Below are 18200 nucleotides of genomic sequence, written 5' to 3' on the forward strand. Positions count from 1 at the left end.
CATTTTCAGTTCCAAAACTTGCATAATCCGGACTCTGGCATGGAAAAGTGTCGCCATCTCTTTCCAGGGTCTCTTATGGGAGCGTCCCGCACTCTGTTTTCTCTACCACTCTAGGTGAGCCTTTCCAGTATGTGTACTCTAGTGCCTAGTGTGTGTACTCATCTTCAGCCCTCTCCTCTGCAGGTGCACTACTACATGGGTGTGGACGCGGTGCAGGAGTCCCTGCTGGTGGACGAGGGGGCGGTGAACAGCGCCCTCGTGTGTCTGTCCCGGGCACTGCAGTGCCCGCCGGGCGAGAGCCTCCCGGAGCTGCACCTGCTAAGGGGGCGGTGCCTGCTGCTGAAGGGGGAGGAGTCCAACGCGGTCGACTGCTTCCTGCGGTCCCTGGAGCTGCAGCGGCCCGGAGCGGCCGACCCCGCCGCCCTGCGCTTCCTGCTGGGGGCGCTGCTGCTCTGCTGCTGCCAGGGCCCCGACGCTGACAGCGCCATCTGCAGGCTGGAGGAGTGCGTGCACCACGCGGAGAAGACCTACTCGCAGGCCGTGGTGCGGCAGGAGCTGCGGGCGCTCTGCCGCTCGCACGCCGCCGAGGTGACGGAGCTGTCCAAGACGCTGGTCACGAGGGGCCGAACTAAACTGGTGCGCCACCTACTGGACAGTCTGCAGCCGCGCGGGAAGACGCAGTTGGCACGCTCCTTCTCTGTGTGAGGGGGAGAGCAATAAACACAGGAGGTGGAGGAATGTGTTTGACGTGTGTGTGTGTGTGTGTGTGTGTGTGTGTGTGTGTGTGTGTGTGTGTTGTGTGTGTGTGCTTGTGTGTAGAGAAAGTCACTGTCTATGTAAGACAATGTGTGTGTATGTACGAGACGAGTATTCGGTGACCCAAGTGAACAGTTCATGGAATCTGACCCTCCGCAACACAGGAAGATGATGGGACACGTTCACCGTCTCTCTCTGGAGGGATTCATGTGACTCCTCTTCAGGACATTTACCTTTCTAACCAAACCTCACGTTTTGAACATCGCTCACTAATATGAGTGTTTGAGAGAGGGAATATCTTCTCAATCTGCCTGGGGACACCTGGAGCTGTTACTGACTCCAGATGAACAGGCTAGTCTGTGTCCAGCTCTTTAAAGGTATTGAGACTGTAATGAGCTTTTGAGTGTGTTTTAATGTGCAGCAGAAAGCAGTCTCGTACTTCAGGTTGTTGCCTGGAATGTGGCCACAGGGCCTGATAGTCAGGTTCAGTCAGGTGAGCCGATCAACTAGGCCTGACTGACTCAACACCACCCATCAGAATAGCTGTGTTCAACTCAACACTATCCATCAGAATAGCTGTGTTCAACTCAACACTATCCATCAGAATAGCTGTGTTCAACTTAACACCCCATACTCAACACCATCCACCAGAATAGCTGTATTCAACTCAACACCATACTCAACACCATCCACCAGAATAGCTGTGTTCAACTCAACACCACCCATCTATCAGATGGCTGCGTTTGCTCTGAGCAGAAGAACTGATGTGGACATCAACTGTATTTAAATGGGGCGCCTGCTGCATTGCTTTTCCAGTGTCTTACATCTTCTTGAAGAAACTGTCATGTTGTGTGTGTGTGTGCGCATGAAAATGCAAATAAACCAGTCAAGCGTGGTCATGAGTACTCAGCCATTCCCTAAAAGACCAGCGGGTTTGTCTAAACAAGTAGTCCACCTCCCAGAAATGTGATTGAGTGATTGACCACTCAGGTAGTGAAGCGACAGGCTTTAATATTGGGTGCTTTAGTTTTACAAATTCATATTTAATACACACTGTCTCTTTAAGCAGCAAGCCCCAAGAGCACCTGGTTTACAGAGATTTCTGGAATAGCCAAGGTGCCTCTCAGGGCTTATTGCTCTTCAAAGACAGAGCCTACCTGGCAAGCTATTCATAAAATAAATACACAGCAACATAAACGATCAATCATTTGCCAACATAAAATGACCACTCATATGCAGAGTAATGTAGTTCTTCCGAGACATACGGTAGCCAAGCAACGGGAAGCAGTGAGCGAGTCAGAGTACTCTGACCACGGGTGTGGTTTACCACAGCCGTGAACGCAGCTCAGCCAATCAGAAGCAAAGGAACAGGATCCATCGCATGAGCACATTTATTTAATGTTGACACAGTGATAATGATTAACATTTATATTACGTATCAGCCCAGGACACAGACGACAGGCGCTCGCTCGAGAGCCAGACCCCATCTTGAGTCCTCTGACATCAGCAGCATGTTTGACCCACTCACTCAGCCGATGCTGCCACTGCCAATACTGATGCTTTAGCAGTCTGTCAATCATTCAGTCAGTCAGTCAGTCAGTCAGGCAGGCAGTCAGTCAGTCAGTCAGTCAGTCAGTCAGTCTGTCAATCATTAAGTCAGTCAGTCAGTCAGTCAGTAAATCAGTCAGTCAGTCAGTCAGTCAGTAAATCAGTCAGTCAGTCAGTCCGTCCGTCTCTCCTCCTTCTCTGCATTGAACACACTGTAAGTGGGCGGGCCATGCACAGTGCGGTCTCTCATTGGTACTACTGGAAGGCCCCACTGTCTATCAAATGTCCCTCTGAGGTCATCACTTCAGCCAATAGACTTTCTTCCCAGACAGGAACTGCTTGCTGAATGGCGACCCGGTCACCATGACGATGAAGCAGGGCGTACCGTCCTTGACCGTATACCTTGAAAAGACAAAGGACAGCGGAGAGGGAGGGGATGGCAGGGGACAGGGAAGGGAGGTGATTGACAGCGTCAAAGCTGTGCTCAAAATCTCTCAAAAGCACAACTGCAGGACGCAGGATCAGGAGCATTTGTCCACACTATGTGAGCAGGTGCACTTAGAGGACTAGATGTCTGGTGTTGTATAGTTGGACTAGATGACTGTTTGTAGTCTGGTGTTGTATAATTGATGGACTAGATGACTGTTTGTAGTCTGGTGTTGTATAGTTGATGGACTAGATGACTGTAGTCTGGTGTTGTATAGTTGATGGACTAGATGACTGTTTGTAGTCTGGTGTTGTATAGTTGACTAGATGACTGTTTGTAGTCTGGTGTTGTATAGTTGACTAGATGACTGTTTGTAGTCTGGTGTTGTATAGTTGATGGACTAGATGACTGTTTGTAGTCTGGTGTTGTATAGTTGACTAGATGACTGTTTGTAGTCTGGTGTTGTATAGTTGATGGACTAGATGACTGTTTGTAGTCTGGTGTTGTATAGTTGATGGACTAGATGACTGTTTGTAGTCTGGTGTTGTATAATTGATGGACTAGATGACTGTTTGTAGTCTGGTGTTGTATAGTTGATGGACTAGATGACTGTAGTCTGGTGTTGTATAGTTGATGGACTAGATGACTGTTTGTAGTCTGGTGTTGTATAGTTGACTAGATGACTGTTTGTAGTCTGGTGTTGTATAGTTGACTAGATGACTGTTTGTAGTCTGGTGTTGTATAGTTGATGGACTAGATGACTGTTTGTAGTCTGGTGTTGTATAGTTGACTAGATGACTGTTTGTAGTCTGGTGTTGTATAGTTGATGGACTAGATGACTGTTTGTAGTCTGGTGTTGTATAGTTGACTAGATGACTGTTTGTAGTTTGGTGTTGTATAGTTGACTAGATGACTGTTTGTAGTCTGGTGTTGTATAGTTGATGGACTGATGTAAAAAAGTACCTGCTGTGCTGTAGGACTTTGAGGAGCGGCGTTGTCATGGCCACCTGATGGAACTGCTCACTTTCAGCCTCCTCAAAGAACAGCTGCAGGGGAGAGACGACAGTAGGTTAAAACACACACACACACACACACACTCTTAAACCGAGATAACAAAGGAGGCCGCAGGTTAGAGCAGTCACACTCACACACTCAGGACTAAGAGGACTTAAGAGCAGGCTGCACGATATGCTACATTACCTGAGCTGGTGTGATAAACACCTGGGCCATATTGTTTGTGTACAAGCGTTCTATTGATGACCAATTGAGTTTGAAGACATCAAACTAAACTGATCAAATTGTGCTGTCTATTGTTCATTTCATCTCCATGGTTGCTTTTCATGAGTGGGATTGTGCCGCGATATCAAGGAATCAAAAAATCTCTCTACCCAATGTATCTGTTGTTTACCAAGGCACATCTCACACACACACACACACACACACACACACACACACACACACACACACACACACACACACACACACACACACACACACACACACACACACACACACACACACACACACACACACACACACACACACACACACACACACACGCACACACACGCACGCGCACGCACGCACGCACGCACGCACACACACACACACACAAAACAAGAAAAGTACACTCCTGGGAAAGTACATGCTATTTTGGGCAGTCCTGTTTCCATATTGCATTCTTTCCAGCAGACATAATCTTGCTTCCTTATAGTAGATGAATTCATAAATAAACCAGCAGGTAAAATGTGACGCATTCATTCAGCTACAGAATGCCTTTGCTGTTAACTCTGACTGCTCATTACTCATGCGAGCGCCACAGGCATCTTCCTTGTGATTGGCCTACTGCACACTCAGTGGGCGGGACACTGACCTGAAGGTTTTGGAAGAGGTACTTCCTGTCTGTGTCCCAAGCAGGAAGTTCTTCTCCAAACATGACCGCCAGGTGATCCAGGAAACTGAGAGGAGACAATCCAGTTAAAAACACACATCAAAACAACCCTACTGTTACCTCATCTCATCACTGAACTTGTCAGGGTGCCAGGTACCCTGGAACCGTGTTTGTGTGTGTGTGTGTGTGTGTGTGTGTGTGTGTGTGTTGCTCACTTCGACGTCTCACAGAAGGCCGAGATGAAGTCTGTCTGGCGATGTTCCGGATACAGGAACAGCACTGGCCAGTGGAGGGCGCCGTTCTCGTCCAGGAAGACGCGCTCCCCCGTGGCTTCCGTGGACACCAGCCTGTCCAGGTCAAGCTCCGCCACGCCAGCAGCCACGCGGCCTTCGTCACCCTCCTCCTCATCCTCGCTGCCCGAGGCTCGTCTGGCGGGCTTCTGGACTCTCAACAGTTTCACTCCGCGCTCCTGACACACACCAAGACAAAGGGGAGGAAATGTGTGTGTGTGTGTGTGTGTACTTGAATTTCCCCTTGGGGATCAATAAAGAAAAATATCTATCTATCTATCTATCTATATCTAATGATTCCATAAACATATAAAACCAAAACCAAGGTGTGTGTGTGTGCGCGCATCTGTGTGTGGTGACATGTTCATTGTGAGCAAAGTAACTTTTTGTGAAGTTAGCTTATTTGCCGTCTATCCCTGAGTTAGCTAAGAGGATACACACTCTTCTCTCCTCTGTGTGTGCAATAACCCAGTCTGACACTGTTAGCCTAGCTTAGCATATTTCACTGGAAGTGGGTAATACAAGTTAGCTTACAGCTAGCTAGCCTACAGCTAAAAGGGCGCTAGAGGGTAACTGGCATTAAGCTTTTCCTCTTCTATTAGCTTATTTAACACACAGGCTGACTCCCTGTGTCTGCATATCTGAGATAAGTTTGGACTCTGCATTCATTAGCAGCAGCGTCTGTTGACCCCACAAGTGTCCCTCTACAGGATGTGACCCTCTACAGGAAGTGACCTCACCTTAATGGCGGCCAGCAGAGCTTCCGTCTGCTCACGCTGCTTCTTTTCTTTCAGCATGGCTTTCCGGGCGTCTCTCTCTGCCTCCCTCTGGACACACACATCAACAAAAACACATAAATACACACAAACACACACTGCTTCCTGTGTTAACTTCACTTTTTTTTGAGCATTGCTGCCTCACTCTGAACAAACCAAAGCCTTCTGGGAAACAGATACACAAACAAGTAATCATCAGACAAAAAGTACCAATTTACCGGCTCCTAGAGTTCTCCCTCTACAGACTCCAGGCTCCTGTGTTTAGTCTGTCTGGACCGCAGTCTGGTGGCGTTTCACCCCCCCCCCCTCTCTCTCCATTAGACCCTAGGCTTTTGTACTCTCTCTCTCTGTATATATGTATATATATATATATATATATATAGACCCTAGGCTCTTGTACCCCCCCCCTCTCTCCATTAGACCCTAGGCTTTTGTACTCTCTCTCTCTGTATATATGTATATATATATATATATATATATATATATATATATATAGACCCTAGGTTCTTGTACCCCCTCCCCTCTCTCTCCATTAGACCCTAGGCTCTTGTACCCCCCCCCCTCTCTCTCCATTAGACCCTAGGCTCTTGTTCTCTCTCTCTCTCTCTCTCTCTCTCTCTCTCTCGACAGCAGTCTTCGGTGCTCAAGGTCCGTACCTTCTGTTTGTCGGCGGTTCTGCGCAGCTCCTGTAGTTTCTTATCTGTAGGGTCAACACTCAGACCCTCGTCGCACCACTGCAGAGCGTCGCCATAGTTACGCAGCTGCATGCAACACTGGGCCCCTGGGCATACACAGAAACATATCTTCCATTTGTTCTTATTTTGGGGTGGTGAAGTGTGTTTGTTGCATTCAGAGTTAAGTTATCTTATTTCTACTCATAAAAGAAAATTAAGAGTAAATTTAAAGGGTATGCTATGCAGGTTTAGGTATTTTTGGCGAGTGTAGAGCTCCCTCTAGAGTCGCAATGTAATATACATGTTACTCTGCTATTGTAAATAGCAAACTTTTCGTGACTTATCCCCCCTGTACACAATGCAAATGCTTTTGTTGTGGAGGTGAAGGATTAACAACAGACAAAAACTATCTCCAAAGAACTATATCTACTGACAAGGTGATGTTTCAGATTCTCACGAGTTTTGGCGGGGCGCCACTCTTGGAAGTTGCATGGCTGGTTTTCTCGGTAGTGACTCGCTACGTCTATGCTGTACAGCTATGCTAGGTGAACAATTTGCCTATAACAAGTTTGTTTACCATCAAATTGGCTTCATAAAGGTTGAAAACCTTGCATAGTGTACCTTTACGAGAAATTTAAGAGAATAGTGCTTGGATGAGGCCCATTTGCATGATGTATTTTCCACAAATTGATTTCAATGGACAGCTTATACATTGTATCAGCTATGTTACATACCCCTCAGCAGAGCCTTGAGGTGGTTTGGCTTGAGTTTCTTGGCTGAAACGGCGTCATTCAAAGCAGAACGCATGTTACCTGGGAATGGAGGAGAGCATGATGAAACTCTGACTAGCTGTGGATGGGTGGACGGTTGCAAAACAACTGCAATTGATAAATATGAAATAGGAAATAAAGGCATATGCATGTGTGAGCACCTTAAAACTCACTACTCATCAAACACACAGACACACAGTAAACACATCTATGTCTAGCACTCCTACACGCTCCATGCAAATGGCTGAGGAGTAGCTAGTGGTGGGGCCGTACCCAGATGGAAGTGTGCTGCAGCTCTGTTGGTGTACAGGACGACGTGGAGCTCGGAGTCAGTGCAGTTTATCTTCAGTCCCTCGGAGTAGGACACAATGGCCCTCTTATAGTTCTTCTCCTTGAAGTACTCGTTGCCCTCAGCCTTGAGACTCTGGGCCTTTTCTGTAGGGTCAGGAAGAGGTCTGTTCAAAGCTTACAGTGTGGAAGCTTAATCACCTCATCTACACATGTAAGTCATTATAGGGACCACAATGGAAATAAGTCTTTGGGCTTTAAGTATAAGTACATATACTCTTTTTGATACCGTGAGGGAAATTTGGTCTGCATTTATCCCAATCCGTGAATTAGTGAAACACACTCAGCACACAGTGAACACACAGTGAGGTGAAGCACACACTAATCCCGGCGCAGTGAGCTGCCTGCAACAACAGCGGCACTCGGGGAGCAGTGAGGGGTTAGGTGCATTGCTCAAGGGCACTTCAGCCACGCCTACTGGTCGGGGTTCGAACAGGCAACCCTCCGGTTACAAGTCCGAAGCGCTAACCAGTAGGCCACAGCTGCCCCAATCATGTTTCATCCCTGATTATTTATGTATTTTAATGTATGACACAGAGTACTGTTTCACATTTTACGTCTAAGTGGTCAAAATAAAATCAATCAATCAATCAAGTGCACTGACAGTGGCCCACCCACCTGCGCCTTATTCCTGAGCCAACAATGGGCGTCGCCATGACACTTCAGTATTCCAAAATCTGGTTTTCTATTTCCAGCCGAAACTGTGTTGTATTGTTTTTAAATGGTTATATGATAGTAGTCTGACTAAAAGACAGTGCCTGACCCATCCTAAGCCATGTAAAAGTAAACCTATAAACTATCTCTATTGAGTGCAGAATTGTCAACATTTCGAAAGCAATAAGTTGAAAAATATTCAAGTTGGCCTATTGAGACTGCAACTTATATGTAAATATAGTGAACGGATGATGAAAACGGGAATGGAAGTAAGTGTCAGGAACAAGGTGGATACTAATGAAAAGTGAGTGTAGCCTACTGTTTCCAGTGACACGCTCCGACGGTTAGCACTTTAGTGACTACTGTACGACCTACCCTCAGGGGTCCGATCATCGTCATGAATAATGGACTGAATGCATGCCAGATCTGGGTGTGAGGCGGGGTCAATATCCGCCGGAGCTTTCTTCATGAACATGGGAATCTTGTCAAACTCCTAAACAGAGAAACAGAGAAACAGACATGGGGGGGGGGGGGGACAATCAGACAGTTTGTTGTCAATTAATTGGCACACTGCTTCAACCCATAGACAGTACAACCTCTTTTGGCCTGGATGAACCCACCCGAACCTGTTATCCACTTTGGATTTGTTCTGCAGGTTCGTTTGGGTTCACTCAGGCTAATAACACCCAGCACGAATTTATTGCTATATGCCATAACGAGTTGAGAAAGCGTTGCATGTGAACGGCAAGGAATACTCCAAAAACTACACGTTTTTGTAAGGTTTGCGGTAAGTAACGTTACATGTTTACCGCAAAAATAAACCATTCACTTTACATGGCATATGATCACTAACCCACCTAGACTTAACAGAGAGTTGCAACTGATTTATACTCTAACGTTACCTCTTCCCAAGTGCTTTCGTTAAACCCATTTTTATATTTTTGGGTTTTAAATTTATCCATGAACGCGTCCATTCCATCATCGCTGTCTTCGCCTCCTTGTTGACCTAAAGAAGCCATGGCAGTGTCCCGTCTTTAACCACTCCTTCAGACCTAACAGGCGTTGTCCTTTGAACAACAATAAATGACAAAAAATATAGTTGTATATCTACAACTATAAAAACAAGTTTTTGCGAATTGATCCAAGCTAAGCCAAACCAAACCAACAGAGTTGTTACATTCACGTGCAGTGTTTGGTGCATTTGAGAAATGCGTCCGGGTGGAACACCATACTGGACACATAGTTCTGGCTTCTTCTTCTTCATTGCAGAGCCGTATAGAGATACCGCCACCTATAGTATAAATGAGCTCACTTCAGTTTATATTCTGTAAGATGTTTAAAAACTAGAAGATTACATTAGGATTCTTCAATTCCAGGAGAGGAGAGTGATAGAGTGGTAACACAAATTTCAATTAATAAAAAACTTAAATTAAACAAATAAAAAATATTTTTTTTAACCTCAACATATCTCTCAAAGCTCAACATATCTCTCAAAGTTGTCATTCATTTACTTAATAATAAAACAAAATGTTTTCAGTGTGAGGAAAAAGAGGCAGATTATGAATGACATGCTTTATTTTTACAGTGTAGACAACAATACACATATAAAATACATCAAGAAAACCTTACTTATTGTTTTAAATATTCAGAGATCATTTCCTTTTTTTTATCCACCATCACAAAAGGCATCTTGCTGCCAGTGACTAGCTGTCAGGTGGTCTTACTGCCAGGTCCATAAACTCTACCTGCCACCATCTCTCGCAATGGTCCTCTAGTCATCCAATCTTTTCCTAATGGAGGATACATTCACCCAGTCTGTCCACTCATCCATGCCAGCAGCTGCTGTGTTCCCTCTTTATTGCGTCCCCAACCTGACCAGGGGTCCGTTTCCCAAAACCATAGTTGCTAACTAAATGGTTAGCAACTTTGTTGGATGCAATGCAATTTCCCATTGCCAACCAGTTGCAACTATGATTTTGAGAAACACACCCCAGTGCTGTAATCAGCACCCACTGCCAGCATGAACCCCATCCTGTCCACTGCAGTGTTAACGGTGATCATGCGCCCCCTGCTGGGCGATGTTGGGCTCACACGGTCTCCACTCTGCTCAGGAGGTCTGTGAGGGCATCTCTGCTGAGGAAGAGTGTCTCCCCGCTCTGCTGGCAGACCACCTCAAACCGCGGCTGCGGCTCGGCCGCGCCCTGCCCCACCACCACCACGTAGGGGTACCCCAGCTGCGAGGCGTCTTTCAGCCGCTTCCCGATGGTCATCTGCGTCCTGTCGTCCAGCACCACCTCCCCCCTCAGGCCAGGCAGGCCGCTCAGCCCGAGAGCGAGCTCCTCTGCCAGGCTGATCAGCGTGGCCGCCTTGCTGCCCTTCTTAGGGGGCAGAACGCACACCTGGTAGGGTGCCAACAGCCCTGGCCAGCGGATGCCGTCGTCGCTAGAGAGCACCTCAACGGCAGCGGCGAGAATGCGGGTGACACCAAGGCCGAAACAGCCCATCTCGGCCAGCGTGGGCTTGTTCTGGGGGCTGTTGAAGGTGGCGTTGAACACCTGGGAGTACTTGGTGCCCAGGTAAAAGGTGTGCCCCACTTCAATGCCTTTGGATTCCACCAGCGTGCCAGACTGGCACTGCGGGCAGTCCGTCTGGCCCGGTTCCACCAGCTCAACGTTGGCGGAGAAGGAGCAGTCGCCGCACGTCAACAGCCGGTCCTCGCCGATGTCAGCGGGCAGCTGGAACTCGTGCGAGAGGGTGCCCCCGATGTTGCCCGTGTCCGCCCGCACCTGCACCCACCTGACACCCAGCCTGTCAAAGAGGCGCCCGTAGGCCTGGCACGCGGACTGGTAGGTGTGGTGCGCCGCTTCCTCGCTCTCGTCAAACGAGTACATGTCCTTCATGTAGAACTCGCGTCCCCGTAGCAACCCAAACTTTGGCTTCTGCTCGTCCCGAAACTTCCTTGTCACCTGAGAGAGCAAAAACCATGTTAATACTGAATGAGTAAAAAAAACAAGTTTATAAACAACATTCTACACTGTTATCATCATTATCAGGAATATTTCATTGACCTATATATATGATGCGTATGAATGTTTTGGTTTCCAGGTTTAACTGTGTGTGTGTGTGTGTGTGTGTGTGTTTACCTGATACAGAAGCAGGGGTAGCTGTCGGTAGGAAAGATTGGCCTGAGACGCTAGCAGCTCCGTCACCGCCTCTTCATGAGTAGGACCGAGGCAGTAGTCTATCCCGTGCCGGTCGCGCAGGCGGAACATCTCTTTCCCCATGAGCTCCCAGCGGCCACTCCGACGCCATAGGTCGGCTCCGCACAGCGCTGGCATGTCCAACTTCTGCCCGCCAATGGCGTGCATCTCCTGGTCTATGAGTCGCACCAGCTTCTCCATGGAGCGAACTGTGGCTGGCAAGTAGTAGAAACAGCCGGGGTTGGAAGGGTGGAGCAGGCCCGTCTGGAGCATCAACCTCTGGCTTCGGCATGTCAGGTCTCCACCGTCCTGGCCCTCCCGTAGGTTGGACGGCTGGAACAGACGCGATACCAGCGGCACTGAGGAGGGTGGTGGTGCGGGGGGCTGTGGGGCTTTCTGGGGATGTGCGCACCCGGAGAGCTGCCTGCATGAGATAGCAGGTGTGCAGACTATCGGCAGCAGTTTGTGTCTACAGATCCGTAGGATGGTATCCATGATTGTTGCCTGAATGTTCAGGAGAAAAACACATGATCACGTAATGGCAAAACTTTGCAAAAGTGGCAGAATAACTCAAGGTCAGAAGTAACCAGCAGAATGTAGCTTCAAGTCAAGTAGGAAGAGCAGCGATGACTGTGACCTACCCACTTTCTGCTGTTCACAGTCACAGCCGACGGTAGCCTACGTTTCGCTCTCTCAAAACTCAGTTTGAGTGGTAGACAAGCTAACTTACAAAATAATAAACGTAACGTTACGTTAGCTAGCCGCACACAGAATGGGGCTTTAAAGGTACACAACTCCCTGTTAGCAAAGACCATACACTCACAGTATATCACACGAATATCACGAGTTATGGGTAACAGAGGTACTCATGTACAATCACAAAATAATATATAAAACCTTTAAGTTACAGACATCCGTGCTCACGTTATGATAAACTCGTGTAAACAGTGTCAGCAAGCATTGACAATTCCAACATGGCCGCCATTTGTCCTGTTGTCAAAATAAAAGTCGAGCAAAATAAAAGTCTCAGTAAAATTGGAGAGGGAGTTACAGTGTTTCTCGATCGCTGATTGAGTCATCGACCCGAAGTTTAATTAGGTTACTCCAACCTGGGACGGACCTCAGCCTCGCGCTGGTGACTATGTGGATTTTACAGAAAATATGGGCCAATTTCCCGGTATCTCTTCGGGCAAAGTTGTCCTTGTAATTTGCTACATCCAGTTGTCATTCGGTAAGTGTCTCCTGTGTTTTCCTATTATAGGTGATCATCAGCGGGGGACAATTGAGACACACATTGGATTGTGTTATTACTTGAACATTCCATTTGTAGGCTAGCCTACTGTTCGCCATATCTGTAACATTTTGTTCATGATGTATTCCTTTTAACCAACGCTAATTTAAATGAAATGAATGAATTTGAACTAGCCTACAAACACTTTGCAATTGCTATGTTTTTATTTATTCAACTTTCCAACTAACTATATATACATCATTAAACATGGGTGTCTCAACTGTACCAGGTAGGTGTCTCAACTGTACTCTAGGGTACAGTTGAGACACAGTCAAGACAAAAAATGCACCTTATGTTTATGAATTGTGGAAAATATAAACTACTTATGGGTATTATTGATTGATAATATTTTAGTCTACAAGCTAAGGAAATGGCATGTGGAATGTTGTGTGGAAAATCACTTCTTTTCAGTATTTATTTTTTGTTTGATTTTGTGTGGGAAAAAAGTGTCTCAACTGTACTTAGTCTATCCTATATATATATATATATAGGGAAATATAGAATGAAAATGTAGAACTATGGGACGTTTGTGTCGTTTTAGAACATTTATATTTAGAAATTGATTTTTTTCTGCCAGCGTTGTTGACACAGTAGGCTAAACTAGAACTGTAATCAAAATTTCCAAGAAAACAAAGAAGTATTAAGAGAGTTTTTGATACTTGGCTACTCTCGTTTTCTTGTTTTGTGGGATAAATAAATGAGCAATAAACTGTATGATATACACAATTAAAAAAAAAACAACATTAAACGTGTCGATCAAAGTGCACTAACTTTATACCAGTAGCCTACTCCTGGTATAGCCTACTACTGATGCTCGTCCTCCTCGCCATTGTTCCTCTGGGCCAGCAGACGCCTGGCAGACAATGAAAAGATTGCCCTGCTCTGCTGCTCACTGTGCTGCTCGTGTGTGTGTGTGTGTGTGTGAGTGTGTGAGTGCGCGTGCGTGTGCACATTCTTGACTCTTGGCCACCCTCCTTGTTTGCAGTACGTGTGATGGTTGTACGTGTGTGTGTGTGTGTGTGTGTATCATGTGTGTGTGTTCTGTTTTGCCTGCAGTTCTGCAGGCTGTAAATACTGGTCGTGCAGGCGCATGACCCCCATGCCCACTTTGCTTTTGTCCTCCTCCACACACACACACACACACACACACACACACACACACACACACAGGTCATGAGCAAGTGGACAGCTGCGTCTCCAACCCATGTGCCAACCAAGGCATCTGCCGACCCACCTCCGACTATCAACTATCAGTGCCACTGCCTGCCAGGTGAGGGCTGTCGGCGAGAGAGAGAGAGAGAGAGAGTGTGTGAGTGAGTGAGTGAGTGAGTGAGTGAGTGAGAGAGAGAGAGAGTGTGAGAGAGAAAGAGTGAGTGAGAGAGAGAGAGTGTGAGAGAGAGTGAGAGAGAGAGTGAGTGAGTGAGTGAGTGAGTGAGTGAGAGAGAGGATACAGGTGTGAAGCTGCTCCTCTTGCTGTCCTCATCCACCTCTCTGCCCGCAGTTGGCATTGTTCTGTCTGTGCACTGCCTGCTGTGCGGGCAGAACACACAGGCATGCCCCCACAGGCATGCATATACACACACACCCTCAAGCACAGCTAATGAGTCCTGGGAGCCTTTTCAGTGTTTGTGTGTGTGTGTGTGTGTGTAGACTGTCTTATAATAATAATAATAATAATAATACATTTTATTTAAAGCGCCTTTCAAGTCACCCAAGGACACTGTACAATAAGAGAAAAGGATATAGACATAAGAGTAGCATAAAAACATCAAACAGAGACAGTATACAAGAGAACATAGACATAAAAGCAACATATACAGGGACAGTACAAATAGACAGTACACTTAGTAAAACACACTAAACATTCAGCAGGGGACAGACATTGCCAACAAAAGTATAAAAATAAAATAAAATAGTAATAGAGGAGCAAGTGGGATGGAGGAGGCAAGGTTATGAGTAGGAAGGAAAAGCAAGAGTGAAAAGGTGAGTTTTTAACATGGATTTAAAGGTGGACAGGGAAGTGCTTTGACGTTTGTGCAAGTGGGAGGGAGTTCCAGAGTTTGGGGCCAGCCACGCTAAAGGCCCTGTCACCCATGGAACGGAGATGTGCAGTGGGGGTGGATAGGAGGTGGGCATCAGTGGAGCGTAAGGTGCGGGTTGGTTGGTAAGGGGTCAGGAGGCTTGAAAGATAAGAGGGTGCAAGATTATGTTGTGCTTTGAAGACAAGAAAGATGATTTTGAATTGAATACGGTATTGTACAGGGAGCCAGTGTAGATGATGGAGGATGGGAGTGATATGTTGCCAGGGTCTGGTACGGGTGAGAACTCTTGCAGCGGAATTTTGAATGTATTGAAGTCTGTCTAATCTCTTTGCTGAGACACCAAAGAGCAGGGCATTACAGTAGTCAAGTCTGGAGGTTATGAAAGCATGAATGAGAGTCTCAGCAGTGGTGGGGTTAAGGGACGGGCGGAGTTTAGAAATGTTTTTGAGGTGGAAGAAGGCTGTTTTAGTGATGTATTTGATGTGAGAGTCAAAGGAAAGGGTAGAGTCAATTATGACACCAAGGTTTTTGACTTCAGAGGTAGTGGTGGTGAAGTAACCAGGGATGGATAAATGTGATTGTTCCAGCTTTTTCAGTACAGATGGTGTGGCAATGAGTATGGCTTCTGTCTTGTCATGGTTTAATTTGAGAAAGTTGTGTGTCATCCAGTTGCTTATGGCATTGAGACAGGTGACCAGATTGGAGGGAGGGAGTGAGTGGGAGGGCTTAGTGTGAATATAGATTTGTGTGTCGTCAGCATAGCAGTGGAAGTTTAAACCATACTGACGTAGAATATGACCAAGGGGGAGGATGTAAATGACAAAGAGCAGGGGACCTAGGACAGAACCCTGGGGAACACCATGTAAAAGGGGTGAACTGGGGGACCTGAAATTACCTATGGAAACAAACTGTTCCCTAGCTGTGAGATATGACCTAAACCAGGAGAGTGGAGTGCCAGTGATACCCAAGAGTGTTTCCAACCTGGTGAGCAGTGCGTTGTGACTGACCGTGTCGAATGCAGCTGTAAGGTCCAGCAGTAATAGAATGCTGACATGACCTGTATCAGCCGCAAGGAGTAGGTCATTTGTGACCTTGACCAGGGCCGTCTCGGTGCTGTGCTGAGCCCTAAAGCCAGACTGAAACACTTCCCATAGGGCATGAGCAGTCAGGTGTTCTTTGAGTTGTGTGGCTACAGTGCGCTCAAGGAGTTTAGAAATAAATGGCAGGTTGGAGATGGGACGGTAGTTTTTGAGATCGTCGGTAGCTGCTCCAGTTTTTTTAAGAACAGGAGTGATAGCTGCAGTTTTGAGAGAGTGAGGGACAGAACCAGTGAGAAGAGATGAATTTATAATGTGAACGAGGAGGGGGCACAGCACCGACAGGCAGGTCTTGACCAGTGGAGTAGGCATAGGGTCCAGGAGGCAGGTAGAGGACCTAGCCTTGGTGGCAAGGTCATGGACAAAGTGCTCATCCACAGGTGCAAAAGCAGAGAAGGACTGGACTGGTAATGCAGGGATGATGGGGGCATCACTCAGTGTTGCAGCAGTGGGGAGTGATTGAAATTGCCTGTAGATGGTGTTTATTTTGTTTTGGAAAAAATCAAGAAAGTCACAGCAAAGATCAGTTGAAGGAGTAAGTGGAAAGGGTTTGTTGGGCTGGAGTAGTTTATTGACTGTGGAGAACAGGGCTCTAGGGTTATGCTGACCTCGGGCAATGATGGTGGAGTAATGCACAGATTTAGCCTCATTAAGAGCCTCCTTGTAGGCCAGTACATGGTCTTTATATGCCTGTGCATGGACAGTTAGGCCAGTCCTTCTGCTACGTCGCTCCAGTTGGCGGCCAGCAGCCTTCATTTTGCGCAGCTCAGGTGTAAACCATGGAGCAGAGCGTAGAAAGGAGACAGTGTGTGTTTTCAAGGGGGCCAGATTATTTAAAGTATCAGATAGCTGAGAGTTGTAGAGTAGGACAAGATCATCAGGACACAAGTTAAGTGGCTTATCCACGAGTTGGGATTTAAGTGTGTCTGATAGCTCAGCTGTGTTAATGTTCTTGGTGTTCCTATACGTCTAGGTTTGTGAGTTTACCTTTTCTTAATGTCTTTATTTTAATGACCTGTTACATGGGTTTGTTTGGCAGGATTCAACGGACCAAACTGCGAGATTAACATCGACGACTGCCCTTCCCATGACTGCCAGAATGGAGGAACCTGTATGGACGGAGTCAACACCTACAGTACAACTGCCAGTGACCACCCGAATGGACAGGTATATGAATATATCTCAGCATACTTTCTCTTTATTTACATCTGTCTCTCCGTGCTCAAACTTTATTAACTCCTTAATATTTCTACCTCTTCTCTCCCTCCTCATCTTCCTCTTCCTCCTCCTCTTCCTCTTTCTCCTCTTTCTCTTCTCTCCCTCCTCCTCTTTCTCTTCCTCCTCCTCTTCCTCTTTCTCCTCCTCCTCCTCACTGCAGGTCAGTACTGCACAGACGATGTGGACGAGTGCCACCTGCAGCCCAACACCTGCCAGAACGGTGGCACATGCTACAACACGCTGGGCAGCTACATCTGCGAGTGCGTCAACGGCTGGAGTGGCCCAGACTGCTCGGAGAACATCGACGACTGTGCCGTGGCCGCCTGCAGTGAGGGATCTACCTGTGTGGACCGCGTGGCGTCCTTCATCTGCATGTGCCCCCACGGCCGGACAGGTAGACTGCAGGCTCACAGCGTCATGCACCAGGGTCCCTAGTTTTACGGCTTAAGGGTCGGGAACGATAACTATAAAGACAACTGTAATTGTAATGTTGGGAGCGTCCACAGTGACCAATAATAAGGAAAATCTCTCCTCATGTTGATGAGCTTGATGTTGTTCAATGGGCTCTGATTGGCTGTCAGCTTCCTAATTTAATTGAGTAGGAAAAGCCACAGTGTTGTCCTTGCGTTAGCCTTGTGTCTTTTATAGCAGTTAAACTCTGTCTGTCTCATACTGTTATGAACAACTGTGTTATTAAGTGTGCAGCTATGATTGACATGGCTGTATGTGCTCGCTCCATAGCCAATTTCTGACATGTTGAAATGACTCCTCGTCTGTGGGCCCAGCCGCTGATACAGGTACTGACGCTGCTTGTTGCCGTGGTTTCCCTCAGGCTTGCTGTGTCACATACCCGACGCCTGCATGAGCAGTCCCTGCCGCGAGGGCTCTCAGTGTCACTCCAACCCCATCAACGGCAACTACAACTGCATGTGCCAGTCAGGGTACAGGGGCAGCACCTGCTACGAGGACATCGATGAGTGCAGCGTCGGTGAGGACGCACTCACACACACACACACACACACACACACACAAAGCTTTCTTATCTGAGAGTGACCACACACTCTGATAAAGGGCAGGGGTTTTTGTCTGTCAACTTGCTGTGTGTACTCCTCTCCGTATAGTTACACTTTAAACTAGATGTACCGCATAGCGGTACACAATATGACCGCCACTCAGTCCTGTACATCCGTTCCGCGAAAATAAATCACACTTCAATTT

At 47.0% G+C, this 18200-nt stretch overlaps 3 protein-coding genes across 3 annotated transcripts in view; 1 reads left to right on the forward strand and 2 right to left on the reverse strand.

The window, feature by feature from the left end:
* Nucleotides 1-1651, forward strand: part of ttc22 (tetratricopeptide repeat domain 22) — an 8662-nt gene extending 7011 nt beyond the window's left edge. The window contains exon 7 of the mRNA XM_076279109.1: nucleotides 180-1651. Coding sequence (XP_076135224.1) covers nucleotides 180-705 — 526 coding nt within the window. The 3' untranslated portion in view covers nucleotides 706-1651. The remainder of the gene's footprint in view (nucleotides 1-179) is intronic.
* Nucleotides 1652-2124: 473 nt separating this feature from the next.
* ttc4 (tetratricopeptide repeat domain 4) lies at nucleotides 2125-9337 on the reverse strand. The gene is made up of 10 exons (XM_076279108.1): nucleotides 9037-9337; nucleotides 8510-8627; nucleotides 7406-7567; nucleotides 7097-7174; nucleotides 6345-6469; nucleotides 5653-5739; nucleotides 4838-5091; nucleotides 4605-4689; nucleotides 3695-3777; nucleotides 2125-2706 (listed from the first exon to the last, which is right to left on the reverse strand). The coding sequence occupies exons 1-10, from the start codon at nucleotides 9151-9153 to the stop codon at nucleotides 2604-2606; spliced, it is 1212 nt and encodes a 403-aa protein (XP_076135223.1). The 5' UTR covers nucleotides 9154-9337; the 3' UTR covers nucleotides 2125-2603.
* Nucleotides 9338-9691: 354 nt separating this feature from the next.
* pars2 (prolyl-tRNA synthetase 2, mitochondrial) lies at nucleotides 9692-12309 on the reverse strand. Its single transcript, XM_076277702.1, has 3 exons — nucleotides 11976-12309; nucleotides 11278-11838; nucleotides 9692-11100 (listed from the first exon to the last, which is right to left on the reverse strand). The coding sequence occupies exons 1-3, from the start codon at nucleotides 12147-12149 to the stop codon at nucleotides 10222-10224; spliced, it is 1614 nt and encodes a 537-aa protein (XP_076133817.1). The 5' UTR covers nucleotides 12150-12309; the 3' UTR covers nucleotides 9692-10221.
* Between the last annotated feature and the right edge of the window lie 5891 nt (nucleotides 12310-18200).

Source organism: Alosa pseudoharengus, unplaced genomic scaffold, assembly GCF_046254945.1.
Source record: "Alosa pseudoharengus isolate Yale_2024_CS ecotype anadromous, Long Island Sound unplaced genomic scaffold, YU_APseudo_1.1 YU_APseudo_1.1_scf_11, whole genome shotgun sequence".
NCBI classification, from domain to species: domain Eukaryota; kingdom Metazoa; phylum Chordata; class Actinopteri; order Clupeiformes; family Clupeidae; genus Alosa; species Alosa pseudoharengus.

Bases quoted from the DNA above. Each gene is read 5' to 3' on its own strand.
- pars2 (XM_076277702.1), bottom strand. From the start codon at position 12,149: ATGGTCTTTGCTAACAGGGAGTTGTGTACCTTTAAAGCCCCATTCTGT. The intron at 11,839-11,975 runs GTAGGTCACAGT...CTGAACATTCAG, and splicing joins CTGTGAACAGCAGAAAGTGG to GCAACAATCATGGATACCAT. The intron at 11,101-11,277 runs GTAAACACACAC...TTGCTCTCTCAG, and splicing joins TACCCCTGCTTCTGTATCAG to GTGACAAGGAAGTTTCGGGA.
- ttc4 (XM_076279108.1), bottom strand. From the start codon at position 9,153: ATGGCTTCTTTAGGTCAACAAGGAGGCGAAGACAGCGATGATGGAATG. The intron at 7,175-7,405 runs GTACGGCCCCAC...CTCCATTCCCAG, and splicing joins TGCAGCACACTTCCATCTGG to GTAACATGCGTTCTGCTTTG. The intron at 5,092-5,652 runs GTGAGGTCACTT...GGTGTGTGTCAG, and splicing joins CTCTGCTGGCCGCCATTAAG to GAGCGCGGAGTGAAACTGTT.